Raw genomic sequence first — 16,080 nt, 5'->3', positions numbered from 1 at the left:
AAGACCGGAAATGGCCAAATCACAATTAACCAATAAGATCAAACTTACACTAGATTCCCGTTTGCCAATACAATTGCATGACCATATGTGGTCATTTCCCGGAGAGGAATTACATCACCTGTTTCAACATCAACAACCGCGTGTGTGGTATAGGATGCTTCAAAATAAAGCACCAGATTACAATTTTGACATACAGAATTACATAAAATTTACATACAAAAAATAACCACTTCAAAACGCTTTTGTACCTTGCAATGTTCATACTGTTCGATATATCTTGATGTTTCCTTATTTAAAAAAGATTATTACAAACATGTTCCAATCACATAAAAGATATTCCAGCAGAGTCCAGAGTACTTAAAAGTTCTTATTTCTTCATTTCTTAAAATACAAAATATTACAAACAAAAATGAAATCCTTCAGACACGTTTAAAAAAAATAATTTTAAATTAAAATTATATATTGCATAGTTCCAGTTCTCTGTCCCACCACATATTACAGTCGCGATAAGACCTATCTGCGTCTGTGCAACATAAAGCCACTAGCAAAAAAAAGACCTATCTGTGACGGTGCGACGTAAAGCAAAAAAAAAAACGTAACCAACAATCTTTATATACTACTGACTGAATACTTCTGCCTTTTGGAGATCCTCACATACACACTCCACTTGTTCTTCAATGATTCCTGTAATATCCTTCTGGGAACCCGTTTCTTCCTTACAGTATTTATATATACTCTTCTATTTTTCACTAAAGTTTGTATGACTGCCAGTTATGCTTGCCATCATGTTATCCTTAGCTGATTTCCTTGCTAGACCCAATTTCCTAGTAAGTTCCTTCAATTTCTCCTTACTTCCACAGCCATTTCTAACTTTATTTCTTTCCAGTCTGCACCTCCTTAGTCTCTTTTTTCTCTCTGTTATAATGAAGTGGGTCTTTACCATTCCTGACCACCTTTAAAGGTAAAAACTTGTTTTCATATTCCTCTGCAATTGCTTTAAACCCATTCCAGAGTCTGTTTACATTTTTATTTATTGTTTTCCATCAATCATATTTACTTTCTTTAAACTCCCTCATGCCTGCTTTATCAGCCATATGGTACTGCCCAATAGTCCTACTTTTAGGACCTTCCTTTCTATCACATTTATTTTTAACTACGACAAAAACAGCTTCATGATCACTAATACCATCTATTTCTTTGGTTTCTCTATAGAGCTCATCTGGTTTTACCAGCACCACAACCAGTATATTCTTCCCTCGAGTCGGTTCCATCACTTTCTGAATCAGCTTTCCTTCCCATATTAACTTATTTGCCATTTGTTGGTCATTCTTCCTGTCATTCATATGACCTTCCTAATTGTCATTTTGATAAATTGAGATCTCCTGCTACAATCACATTGATATAGATGTTGATTCCCATAGGGAACCTGAAATATTTGTCCCGAATGTGTACATTTATAATACCACTGGGGCAAAATGCTGACTAGTGCGTTAGCTGGAAAATTTATAATGTCCAATAACACACCAACTATATTACAATCACATTCCGTTCCATGTCATTTCCCACATAGGTGATTATCTTATCAAATAATTCTGAATCACCATTATAAGTTAATAAAAAACTCCCAGAAATTTAGATTCTTAATTTGAGTCTTATGTTAGAATTTTTCTTACCTTGAACGCATCCTCTAAAACTATGATACGTTTTCCTGATCCTTTCTAAATTTTTATTTTTATTACAATATCAAAGTCTGTACTTCTGAATGAGCCATGTATCAGCTTTATGTTGTTGAGTGAGACTGGCTTCTTGTGTTTCTTAATTCAGGAGAAGGTGATGCATGAGCTGGACAGCATTTTTGGTAATTCAGACAGAGATCCAACCTACGAGGACCTGAGCCACATGAAATATCTGGAACAGGTGATCAAGGAAACACTACGGCTATATCCCAGTGTACCTGTCATGTCTAGAATGGTGGAAAAGGATATTCACATAAGTAAGTAACTAGATACAGTAGTGTAAGGAATTAAATAAATGCTATTTCATATTCCAGTATGTATTTTTATACTTGATGGTCACACTTCAGCTTACCCAACACAATGATTTTTCAAATGGAGAAAAGGTAATAAAGAACTGCTGGTAGAAATATGTTCAAATATTAAATTCTGAAATTCCTTATATAGTGAATGAACAATGAATGATAACTTCCAGGATAGAAGTTCGTGGTTAGTATGCATAAAACATAGCATTTGCTATAACTTCTACTTTAGTAAAAGTATGCTTTGTATGCAGAAAGTTTGTGCTTTTACTAAAAAACCAACCAGCCAAGCGAATGTTCCTCAGCCCAAAGGCCTACAGATTATGCAGTGTGGTGTGGTCAGCACAACAAATCCTCCTGGTCGTTATTCATGGCTTTCTTGACCAGGGCCGCCATCTCACTATCAGATAGCTCCTCAATTGTAATCACGTAGGCTGAGTGGACCTCGAACCAGCCCTCAGATCCAGGTAAAAATCCCCAGCTTTTGTGCTTTTACTACAAGGAAATTCTCTGTTACTGTAGACTAACTTCAGAGAGGCAGAGCCAGGCCTTCTATCAGGTATATGCATAAGTTTTTACCGGTTTTTGTGGTAAAGAAAACACACAATTTTCAAGGGAAATTCATTTTTTGTTTATTGAAAATATTGACCATTGGCTTCTACACACTTCGCCCATCTTTCAGGTAAGTTATGAATACCATGCCAGAAAAACAGGTTGTCTTTTGCAGCAAACCATTCATCGAGCCATTTTCCAACTTCCTCGAAATTGCTGAAGTGCTGCTCTGCAAGTGGGTGCCCCATTGATACGAAGAGGTAATAGTCAGATGGCGCTAGGTCAGGGTAGTACGGCGGTTGCGGAAGGATGTTCCATACAAGCAATTTCAAGGTGTCTTTCACTTTTTTTTTTTTTTGCTGCGTGAGACAGCGCATTTTTGTGTAACGAAATCACTTTGCCATGTCTCCTGGCCCATTCCGGTCGTCTTTCGATCAATGCATGATTTAAATTTATCTTTTCTTGGCAATAGTATTGTGCATTAATGGTTTTGCCAGGCTTAAAGAGTTTATAATACACAATATCCCTCTGGTCCCACCAGTCACAAAGCATGGTCTTCTTGCCAAAGTGATTTGGCCTTGGTGTTGAAGGACCGGCTTTGCCAGGTGACAGCCATGATTTTCTCCACTTCAGGTTTTCAAAATAAATTCATTTTTCATCACACATCACAATTTGGTACAGAAATTATTTTCCTTTGAGAGGTTGAAGTAGCATTTCACAAGTGACTTTGCTATTTTCCATTTGCTGTTCTTTCAAATCATGTGTGATCCGTTTACCAAGTTTATTGATCTTCTCCATTGCTTGTAAATATCTGCTGATTGTTTCTTTGTGACACATTCAATGCTTGAGCCAATTGCTGTTGAGTTTGAGTTGGGTCGTCATTCAGTAACACCTGCAATTGCTCGTCTTTGCACGTTTGAGGTCTATCAGAGCGCGCACTGTCTTTCACATTGAAATCACCATGTTTAAATTGTCGAAACCATGTCTCATATGTTCTAATTGATGGAACGTATTCACCATATGTATTCTGAAAGCTTGTTGAAGAAGAACCCTGCTCTTCTCAGTAAACCACAATTTGCAGAATGATAGGGCTATATACTGGTAACCTTTGAAGGGGAGTGTGAAAGAAATACAGGAAAAAGTATTCTTGAAAGGCAATTAATGAACAAGATATTTTATATGAAAGTGATCTGAAGGCTGCAAAGAACAGGAAAATAAAATTGCTTCCCAGGGAGAAAGAGTCATGGAGGTTAACAATTTATCTGCTGTAGAACTACAATGGCTTTTACTAATTGAACAATTACAATTAAATAGTCTTAAAAACAGAATATTTATTGTAAGTTGAAAAAATGCTAGAAGTACTTGAAATCACACAATGCATGGTCATCATTACTATCAACACTGTCTTCATCACTTAACACATCTAAATATTTAGCAATGTATGAGGAATGTCCACCAGGTACTATTATGTCAGTAAGGCATGTGTCTAAGTATACTGACAAATGGTCAACAAATATCACTCTCTCAGTGAAGTTCAATAGTCTACTGTATGTTTATTGCATTTAATATATCTATTATCAAAATATAATTCACCTGCTGTCACTTTAAAGGAAGGAATGAGTATATAGTGTTGTGTGTTTCTTGCATTTAATATATCTATTATCAAAATATAATTCACTGCCCTGCAGATACAAACCCTGTGAATTCCCACAACAAACATGGTTCAGTTATTTCTGAGGAAAAGGTACCTGCAAGAAACTTATACAATACCATGTGCTAATTCTTGTGTTTTGAGTGACTGTTCATTATACTGTGATCCTTTTCAACATCTAATCTGGTATACAAATGAATTTGTTTATAATAACATATGTGGGGTACTATTTTACATATATATTTTTGGTGTACTTAATTTTTCAGTTGGGAAATAATATAGCAATAATAACATTCTCAGGAAGTGAATCCAAGTTTTGGGTAAGTACTTAGGAGTAAAAGCAATTAGTAAGGTATATGCATACGATTTGTACACTATTCATCTTAACAAATGCTAAACTCCTGAGACTTTGGTAGCCTGAGCCTTTACTAAGGATCTTTATGTACACAAATCATAGAATTTACTATGAATCATTAGTGTTGTTGCTTGAGTCATCAGTCCATAGACTGGTTTGATACAGCACTCCATGCCACCCTATCCTGTGCTAACTTTTTCATTTCTACATAACTACTACATCCTACATCTGTTCTAATCTGCTTGTCATACTCATACTGTACCTTAGTCTACCTCTACCATTCTTAATACCTACACTTCCCTCAAAAACCAACTGTACAAGCCCTGGGTGTCTTAAGATGTGCTCTATCATTCTATCTCTTCTTCTGGTCAAATTTAGCCAAATCGATCTCCTCTCACCAATTCGATTCAGTATCTCTTCATTCGTGATTCGATCTACCCATCTCTCCTTCTCAAAAGCTTCTATTCTCTTTCTTTCTGAGCTAGTTCAGGTCCATGTTTCACTTCCATACTATGTCACACTCCAGACAAAAATCTTCAAAAACATCTTTCTAATTCCTATATCAATGTTTGAGGTGAACAAATTTCTTTTCTTAAGAAAGGCCTTCCTTGCTTGTGATAGTCTGCATTTTGGTCCTCCTTACTTCTACCATCGTTAATTATTTTACTACCCAAGTAACAATAGTCATCCATTTCTTTTAAGACTTTATTTCCTAATCTAATATTTTCTGCATTACCCGACCTTGTTCGACCGCAGTCCGTTACTTTTGTTTCTACTTATTTATTTTCATCTTGTATTTCTTCCCCAAGACTCCCATACCATTCAGCAATTTCTCCAGATCTTTTGCAGAGTCAGATAAAATAACAATATCATTGGCAAACCTCAGGGTTTTGATTTCCTCTCCTTGGACTTTGATTCCCTTTACAATGTCCGCTTTGATTTCCTTTATCACCTGTTCTATGTAAACATTGAAAAGGAGAGGGGGCAAACTGCAGCCTTGCCTCACTCCTTTCTGGATTGCTGCCTCTTTCTCAAATCCCTTGGTTCTTATCACTGCAAACTGATTTTTGTATAAATTGTAGATAATTCGTCCTCGGGTATCTGATCCTGATCACCTACAGAATCTCAAATAGCTTGGTCCAATCAACATTATTGAATGCCTTTTCTAGATCTATGAACGTCATGTACGTGGACTTGTTTTTCTTAATTCAGTCCTCTAAGTTCAGACGTAAGGTCAGGATTGCTTCATGTGTTCCTACATTTCTTCTGAATCCAAACTGATCTTTTCCCAACTCAGTATCACTTGTCTGTCCATTCTTCTGTAAATAATATGTGTTAAAATTTTGCAGGCATGAGATACTAAACTAATAGTGCGGTAGTTTACACACTTGTCAGAACCGGCTTTCTTAGGAATAGGTATAACAACATTCTACTGAAAATCGGATGGCACTTCTCCTGCATCATACATCTTACACATTAAACAGAATAACCTCTCCATGCTGGTTTCTTCTAAGGCTGTCAGTAATTCTGAGAGTATGTCATCAATTCCCAATGACTTGTTCCTACATAGGTCTGTCAAAGCTCTGTCAAATTCTGACTTCAAAATTGGGTCTCCCATGTCATCAGCATCAACAACGTCTTCGTGTTCCAGAACCGTATCATGTACTTCTTTACCTTGATACAATTGTTGGATATATTCCTACCATCTTTCTGTCTTGTCTTCTTTCCCAAGAAGTGGTTTTCCATGTGAACTTTTAATATTCAAACACCTAGTTTTCCTTTCTCCAAAGATTTCCTTGATTTTCCTGTATGCAGCGTCTACCTTTCCTAGGACCATACAACTTTCTAAAACCTTGCACTTCTCTTTCAGCCATTCTTCCTTAGCTATCCTACACATTCTATCTACTTCATTCTTTATTCACCTGTATTCTTTTCTGCTCTCCTCATATTTTGCATTCTTGTGCTTTCATCGTTCATCTGTCAGGTATAATATCTCTTGAGTTATCCACTGTTTCTTACTTGATCTTACTTCCCTTACTAACATTTCTTCAGTAGGCATACTGATCCCATTTTTCACGACTATCCATTCTTCCTCTACTGTGTTACCTTCAGCCTTTTCATTTAGTCCCTGTGTTACATGTTCCTTGAAACAATCCCTCAGACTTTTTTCTTTCAACTTGTCTACATTCCATCTCCTTGCATTCCTTCTTTTATTCAATTTCTTCAACTTCAGATGGCATTTCATGACCAACAGAGTCCATATCTGCTCCTGGGAAAGTCTTCCAAAATAATTCGAGACAGCAAATCCTTGATTAACCACACATATTACTGAAGTAGCACAGAGGACACCCTCACTGGGACATACACTTGCTGCCATTTTGATGAAAATAAAAGTTACAATAAAGAAACTCCTATCCCAGTAGACAGGCACTGACAGCAACTGACAGTAACTCTTAATACAGGAGTTCAGTCTGTCAGAAATAATTTACTTGCATGAGACGATGCATTTGAAGTTCTACACACATATACGGCCAGCCATGTTGAAGCTTCATACAAATTCTGATAAAAGCGACTTTAATCACTATCACAACCCACAGTAGATTGCAGTCAATCTAGTTCAGTCACTCCACTGTCTCCAGGGGCACTGAATGTAGTTTTTATGTGTTTTTGTCAAAGCTGTCCTGTCTTGGTTTAGCAAGGCCTTTGGTATACCCGACAATAACCGTACCATTTCACTCAGTAGGTTGTGTGGGATATTCCCCTAGTTTTGGAATTTTTTGGGGGGAAATCATGGTTTTATAGCCAGACTTGCAAATACATGTAAATATGAAGTTTTGCCAAAATTGACCCATAAGCAAAAAAGAAATCTAAAATATTAATAATTCAATCACTATCTTGGGTTTATAATTTTTAAAGGTTTCAAAAACTAATTGCAAACTTGAACTCTGCATCCACTGCATTCACTGAAATTGGTCAAAAATAGGAAACCTGTCTTGAATTTTGAATTTAAAGTTTTAAATTTTTCAAATGGTAGGATGACAATTTAAGATAGCGCCAAACTTATTTACAGCTTCATTTAAAAGATTCATTGAAATATGTTCCGCTGTTTTGTTATAAAGTGAATAAAAACCCTGTCCAAACAGATAAAATCAGCTTTTGGAACAGCCACCATTTCACCTCAAGATGGCGAATAACAGTTTAATGTTGCAAAGATCTCTTTACGTCTCTACATAACAACAAAATTGGTCTAACTTGCTTTAGTCTTTTTTTCTGAGAAAAGCCAACAAAATGTCTGTCAAAACAAATAAAATCAGGTTTTAGAGCCTTCACCATGTTGTTTTAAGATGACAGATGGCAGTTTGATATTGTTAAAAACCTTCTCATGGCTCTATATAACAACAGAAAACAGTTTCATCTAAATCAGTCGGCCCCGTACTGAATTAAGAAATTAACCTTAAAACGTTTTATCGTTAAACTATTAACCACATCGAGTTCAGCACCTAAAAATACATGCAAATATCAAGTTTCTCCAAAATGGACCCATACCTAAAAATTGACTTTCTATAAATTATTTTACAAGTTGTTTTATGTTGCACCGACACGGATAGGTCCTATGGCGACGATGGGACAGAAAAGAGCTAAGAGTGGGAAAATGAGAAACCACAGAAAACCATCTTCAGGGCTGCCGACAGTGGGGTTCAAACTCACTATCTCCTGAATACTGGATACTGGCTGCACTTAAGCGACAGCTATCAAGCTCAGTAGAATTTTATAATTTTAACCTTTTTTTTAATGTTTAAAGATATCAAAGGAATAGTAGCAAATTTGAACTCTGCATCAAAAAATAACTTGTGATACTGAGTTTCACTGAAATAGGTCAGAAATAAAAATTTTACTATTTTAGCCACCATTTTAATTTAAAGTTTTAATTTTGTCAAGTGGTGGACAACAATTTAGCAGTGGCAACTCGTGGCTGTAAAGTATGGTGAAGAGCTATATCCCATTCAGTTTCGAGCGACAGATTTAGGAACTGCTTTATTTCTTTATTTACTAACCCTCCAGGGTTGGTTTTTCCCTCGGACTCAGCGAGGGATCCCACCTCTACCGCCCCAAGGGAAGTGTCCTGGAGCGTGAGACATTGGGTCGGGGATACAACTGGGGAGAATGACCAGTACCTCGCCCAGGCGGCCTCACCTACTATGCTGAACAGGAATGGGAATTGATAGGCAAGGACGACGGAAGGAAGTGGCCATGTTCTTAAGTTAGGTACCATCCCTGCATTTGTCTGGAGGAGAAGTGGGAAACCATGGAAAACCATTTCCAGGATGGCTGAGGTGGAAATCGACCCCACTTCTACTCAGTTGACCTCCCGAGGCTGAGTGGACCCCGTTTCAGCCATCGTACCACTTTTCAAATTTCATGGCAGAGTCGGGAATCAAACCTGGGCCTCCGGGGTGGCAGCTAATCACACTAACCACTACACCACAGAGGCAGACAAGATTTAGGAATTACGTGTTGTTTCTGGTTGTTTTGTACTCGTACCTCGTACCTGTGACTGGCGGAGGGTCCAGCATGTGACCACGATTTATTGAATTTAATGTTTCGTCATGATCACGAAAAGCTAGTTCTTGCTTACTTAAATAGAGCACTGCATCAATTACCAACTGAAGGAAAAGCCTATTTAAATGTACATTTTTATTGAACTGTACAGTTACAATATACAGTCTGGCATTTTCCTTCAGGACATCAGAAATCGTATTTTGGTTTGTTTCCAATGTCTTCAAATCTAGTTGCCATATTATATGTTCTGCAGAGTCCGAGTGCTTATGTAAAGAAGGTGTTATGTTCGAAAGGGGTGAAAAATCCTTCTTTATTCCAAACATTATTATTGATAAAAGGCAAGCAGGCCCAACAAAACAACTTCTGTAGAGCTGGAGAGGAGCACAACCATGGAAATTCCTTAAACCGTGATCGTTTGAAACTAAGATTGTAAGATTTACCGGAATGTTTCGCTTCTTTTGTAGCACAAATCTGCAGTGATTCAGTAGGGCGATCAAAACGTAGAAGTTCATTCTGATCTTCGTTTCTCCAACGTGAAAATGGTGTTTATAATAAAATACACACTATGTCATAAATAGAATACATGTTTAAATAAAACAGCACAACACTACGAATGAAGCACGATGCGTAAGTACTCGTACTTCACACAGGATGATGCACGGAAGACGAAACATTCCTAAAAGTTTTAAAAATTTATATGTATTGAATAGGTGACACAATAAACCCTTTAGCATCCTACACTCCGATCCTCCGACAACTTCAATTGCACATTCTGCTATGTGGAAAGTACGCGGGTGATGTCACGGTTGTCATGGCAACCGCCAAGGCCAAGCGCTAGGAGGGAGCACTTGGGAGGTAGAGGCAGCTGCGGAATCTCTCGTCTTCACTCAGTCTCACGTGTCATACTGTGGCCGACAGCCGGCACTTTCGTGAGTTCCCCTGGTTCTCATCAAGTGATGCGAGCTCTTGGTGCTCCAAACGCCGTACAATAAAACATTTTCTTTCCGTGAAACCAACAAATGTCATAAGAAAAATAAATTTAAGTAATTCATTATGGTAAAAATAAATGGTGAAGTGGCACTTCACCTACTTCACCTGAAAATCCGCACCTGCAATTTAGGATAGCCACAAACTTATTGCTTCACTTCAAAAATTACCAAAATAAGTTCAGCTGTTTTGCTGTTAAGAAAATTAAAAAAACTGTCCAAACACATAAAATCAGGTATTAAAACATCTGCCATTTTGTTTCAAGATGGCAAATAACAGTTACATGTCACTAAAATCTCTTTTTATGGCTCTACATAACAATAATAAACAGTTTGCCCTAAATTGGTTTAGCTGTTTTTCTATTAAAAGTGAACAAAATCTCTATTAAAATTAATAAAATCATATGTTGGAGCCTCCACAATTTTGTTTAAGACTGCAGATGGCAATTACTTATCTACTGTGTCACAAGATTAATTGAAATATGTTCAGCCATTTTGCCATGAAATGATAAAATCAAATTTTGTAACGTCCACCAGTTTGTCTGAAGGTAGTGGATAACAGTTTAATGTTGTTAACAACCATTTTTGTGACTCTGCATAACAACAAAAATTACAACAAAACCAGTCTAAATTGGTTTAGCTGTAAAAAGTGAACAAAATCTCAGTTAAAAACAAATAGTCAAGCCAGTTTTGGAGCCTTTGCCATTTTGTTTTAAGATGGCAGATGGCAGTTTGATATTGTTAAAACCTTCTTATGGCTCTGTATAACAAAGGAAAGAAGTTCCATAAAATTCACTTTAGCCATTTTCACACGAAAAGCGAACAAAATAAGCCCCATCATCCAGTGGCAATGCGTGCTAGTATCCACTGTTGCCAATGGTAACAGTTTGAAAATATAAAAATAAAATATTCTTTAATATTAATATTTAATATTTTTGTTTCTTCACTGGGACGTGTCGCGAGAACTATATTACAGCAGTCTGTCACCATCAAAGCTGAGCGAGAGGCTGTTACCACTCCATACAGTGGTTACGCTTTGAATTTCTTCTAACAGCTAGGTGAGAATTACTGCGCCTGCACCAAACAAGGCCCCTTTTCCCTCGACACTGAGATGTATCCTGCTACATTCTCCGGTCGTGTTACCACAGTGGAAAGTGGAAACAAAAGCTTATAAGGTTGGTGCTGAGCTGTTCCATCTGTTCATTCTGCCGTGCTCAAAAGCGCATTGTTATATTATTGCATTATTGTTTTCTATTATAATATGATGTGACTTTTCTTGTTAAAGTGTGAATTTATATTTAATTTATGTTAGGTAAGGATAGTCTATAGGACTGCACAGTGTATTAAACATTATTAAACATTCCACCTCGAAAATAAGTGTGTTGACGGGCCCAGAATGTTCGTGTATAATAGAAACTTAATGAACACGCCATTTTCGTTAAGAACTTTTGAAGAAAAGAAAAACATAATTGAAAAAGGTAGACCCACACCTTCTCTTAAAAATTTATTCAAGGAATCAAAAAGAACAGTACGATATTTTCATGACTCGTGGTACATAAATCTGGACTGGTTATGTGGTTGTGCAAAAATGAATAAACTGTACTGTTAGCTATATATTCTATTTTCCTCAGAAAATAATGCTTGGAATAAAGACGATGTGGACAATTTAGATAGTTTCAGAGTTTTAAAGAGACGCCATGAGGTGTCTCAAGCACACATCAACGCTGTTGCCAATATGATTCAGTTCGGAAGGTCCAGAATAGAGTTCTGTTTGAGTACAGCTTACAGAAAGAAAATTGACAAACATAATAAGCTAGTAAAAATTAACAGGTCCGCCTCTGTGGTGTAGTGGTTAGCATGATTAGCTGCCACTCCCAGAGGCCTGGGTTTGATTCCCGGCTCTGCCACAAAATTTGAAAAGTGGTACGAGGGCTGGAAAGGGGCCCATTCAGCCTTACTTTTGTATAAGATAACATCATTTGATAATGATGAAATGGCACATAATATATTGAACGCTAGTGAGCATCAAAATCATAGAGCTAGCAGTCTCGATTCCCTCCTCAGCCATCATTGAAGTGGTTTTCCGTGGTTACCCACTTCTCTTCCAGGCAAATGCTGGAATGGTACCTAACTTAAGGCCACAGCTGCTTCCTTCCCTGTTCCTTGTTTATCCCTTCCAATCTTCCCATCCCCCACTAAGGTCCCTGTTAATCATAGCAGGTGAGGCCACCTGGGCGAGGTACTGGTCATCCTCCTCAGTTATATCCCCCGACCCAAAGTCTCACGCTCCAGGACACTGCCTGTGAGATGGTAGAGGTGGGACCCCTCGCTGAGTCCGAGGAAAACACCAACCCTGGAGGGTAAACAGAGTAAGAAATAAAGAAGCACTTCAATAGATGTTTATGAGTGCATGAGTAGCCTGCCATACGTTTTTCATGATGTGAACTATTTTCAATTAGTGCATAATCGAGACTGCTAGCTCTATGATTTTGATGCTCACTAGTGTTCAATATATGATGTGCCATTTCATCATTTTCAAATGATGTTATCTTATACAAAAGTAATATCGATTATCAAGTCTTTCACTTTTTCGAAATGACATCTGTACTGCTCATAAAAATGCTGCGGTGCGAGCGACAGTATACTCTCAGGAGTGTGGTAATGCTTTCCAAAATGTCACGCATCACCACTGCCATCATCATAATAGACAGACTGGAATTTAGAGTCTATTATTTTATTTATTAGTTGAAATCTCTCCAATAAGGTAACTTGCTTATCATAAAAATATTAAAAATAAACTTCAGGTCAAGATTAAATTCCTCCCTTAATGAGTAACATAACACAAAAGATAAAAATTGTTCCAGTGAAGCAAAAATTGGCCCTATCTCCTGTTGAAGTTTCATCATATTTTGTGAGAACAATGTTAAATTTACACCTACGAACATAGTCGTGAATTAGGTTTACCAACTAAAAGTGGCTGTCCCTTGAAAAAAGTCACCCACACTTCTAGCATCTCTGAAGTATCTTTATGTAATAGCAGAACATTTCTTCCAGTATATGCCAGTGGCGTGTGGTGAACACATTCATTACTCTAGCAGTAAAAATTAAATAAAAACTCTCTCTAAACCCAACATTACTACTTTTTAAAATCATGCGATAACTAAGTGGAAATATAACAAGCATACAGATTAGTGCAGTCATGGTTTTTACAGAAATATACTGGAACTAACTTTTTGTTTTTTAACTTAAAAAGCCTAACTTAAACTGAATGACCAAAATTTAGCAGGTATTTTATCATCGCCAAAGTTATACAGTTTCACTCACTGACATAAGTATAGCAACCAAATACAAAATTCTTTCACTTCGCACTTGACTCTGTGCTCACGCTGGGCAATCTAAATACTCTTCTGCATGCATCAAAAAATATACTTTACACATGCCATCAATGAATCTTTCCTAAATTCTTCATACAAACTGAAATCCAAAAATAAAATAAATAGGTACTTTTATTAGAATTGATTTCATAAGATGGCTATTTTTATTAGCAAGGCTATGTGCAAGTGGCTATACTGTTTTTTCTTGTAGCCTCTGGTGTGTAGCGCTGAACAGTTTGAGTATTAAATGTTAAAACTAACATATACGCAAACTAGCTGCCACGGGGTGAGTTGGCCGTGTGGTTAGCAGCGCAGCTGTGAGCTTGCATCCGGGAGATAATGGGTTCAAATCCTACTGTCAGCAGCCCTGAAGATGGTTTTCGGCGGTTTCCCATTTTCACACCAGGCAAATGCTGGGGCTGTACCTCAATTAAGACCACAGCTGCTTCCTTCCAACTCCTAGGCCTTTCCTATCCCATCGTCGCCATAAGACCTATATGTGTCGCTGCGACGTAAAGCCACTAGCAAACTAGCTGCCCAGGTTCTATAAGACACTGTGAATCTCTAGTGAGGCCAACAGCTATCAATCTGCCTTCCCAAGAGAAGGAGGCTTAAAGTACATGCATCAACCAAGTGACTTGAATTTCGCTGGGGTAGCTCTCTTTCATGCCAGCAAAGAAACCAGCTCGCTGGAGAGACCTGGACTGCAGTAGAGCAAACAGGCTATCAAAACAGCTGTACTTGCCTTAATTTAATTGTTTGCAGTTTTTTTGAACTTGATAAAGAAACTTTTTAAGGAATAATAAGAAAATGTAAATACAAAATTCTTTGCCGCAGCAGTGCATGCCACTGGTGTACGGTAATCAATAGCTCAGTCTCACTGCCATTTTAATAGGTGAAAACATCATTAAGACCCCCCTTTCAGTGTATCTTCTATCAGGGAAACAAAACAATGTTAGAAGTTGAGAGATCTTGGACCTTTATCAACTGTCACCACACTCTGATTAAAACTCATGTGACCCTGAAAAGCATAGATTTTTGCTAAAGCCTAATATCTATAGACCTGTACAAGCTTCAGTGTTTCAGTGATTGCCTTTCCTACATGACAAGAAAGAAACTTGATTTCCATGTTCTGGACTAGTAGACTGAGTGACATGGCCGTAAAGTTAGGAGCGTGCAGCTGTGAACTTGCATTTGGGAGATTGTGGGATTTGAACCCCACTGTTGGCAGCCTTGAAGATGGTTTTCTGTGGTTTTCCATTTTCACACCAGGCAAACGCTGGGGCTATACCTTAATTATTGCCACAACTGCTTCCTTCCCACTGCTTTCCTATACCATCATTGCCAAAAGACCTACCTGTTTCGGTGTGACGTAAATCAACTTGTAAGAAAAAATCTAACCAGTACTACTACTGCCTCCATTGCTTCCGATCAGTCGGGCATAAGCAACATTTTGAACCTTGCAAAGCAAATAAATTTCTCTAGGCTCTTGCCTATTTTAAAAGACACCGCGACAAAGCTAAGCACATGTCAGACAACAATTGACAAAAATGGAGTACTGATAAGTACTGCTATGCAATACTTCTCAGAACCCTAATGCAATGTCTTTCTCTATGGACCTTACAGTCTGTGCTTGGAATCGCAAGGGTGTTTCTGCTCAGAAATATGAACTAGAGTCGTTTATTTCTGAGCATAACATCGATAGCCTCTTGCTGGGAGAAACATGGCTTAAACCTCATATGCCCTTCAAAATTAAAAACTTTGCAGTCTACCGCAAAGATAGAGCCAACAAAGACCGCGGGGGAGTGGCCGTGCTGATTAAGTCTAAACTTAATCATCATGTCATAGACCCCCTACCTCTCAGCGTTATAGAGTCTCTCAGTATCGAGATCAGACATCATAACTATCACTATCAGATTTTTTAAGCCTATTTACCCCCAAAGCTCCGCTACACACTGCAGAGATCGATGTTTTATTAAATAATCCTAGCCATATTTGTTCCATCATAGGGGGTGACTTGAATTCAAAGCACACTGACTGGAACTCCAGGACTATAAATCCTAAGGGGAAGATACTACAGCAACATGAGAGATACTGACATCAGTGTATACGCCCTCACAGAACCTTCTTTCTTTCTGGAGTGGAAGTCCTAGATGTGGCAGTTACTAAATTTTATAACAGGACTATAGATTTCTTAGTCACTGATGAGTTAAATTTGGACCACAAGCCCATCATCTTTAATTTTACTTGGGTAAGGCAAGATGAGCCATCTTTTCCTAGAGAGATTTTAAACCTTAACTACCACAAGTTTATGTGGCATGTTAATAAAAATTTAAATACTTTTCCAGTTACGAGCAAGAATGATGTCGACCGTGCTATTGTTCATCTTAACAACAAGATTAACAATGCACGGAAATACATCATTAATGATACTAAAAATCCTGTGCTCTTGCTCACGTGTGACAACGGCGTTGGTAACATTGTAAACTCTGACAATAACGGCAGACGTAATTTACCACCAAACAGCGGTGTTACAGCTAGCCACAGAGTCCAGAATATTAATAACA

The 16,080-nt window shown here is 37.7% G+C and overlaps 1 protein-coding gene across 5 annotated transcripts in view; it reads left to right on the top strand.

Moving 5' to 3' along the window:
* Positions 1–16,080, top strand: part of LOC136858147 (cytochrome P450 4c3) — a 244,644-nt gene that overhangs the window by 199,342 nt on the left and 29,222 nt on the right. For all 5 annotated transcript variants that reach the window (XM_067137475.2, XM_068225432.1, XM_067137473.2 and 2 more), the window contains one exon: positions 1,825–1,993. In XM_067137475.2, coding sequence (XP_066993576.2) covers positions 1,825–1,993 — 169 coding nt within the window. The remainder of the gene's footprint in view (positions 1–1,824; positions 1,994–16,080) is intronic.

This window comes from Anabrus simplex, chromosome 1 (assembly GCF_040414725.1).
Source record: "Anabrus simplex isolate iqAnaSimp1 chromosome 1, ASM4041472v1, whole genome shotgun sequence".
In the NCBI taxonomy this organism is placed as follows: domain Eukaryota; kingdom Metazoa; phylum Arthropoda; class Insecta; order Orthoptera; family Tettigoniidae; genus Anabrus; species Anabrus simplex.
Note: the sequence above shows the minus strand (reverse complement) of the source record. Positions and strands in the feature narration are given on the sequence as shown.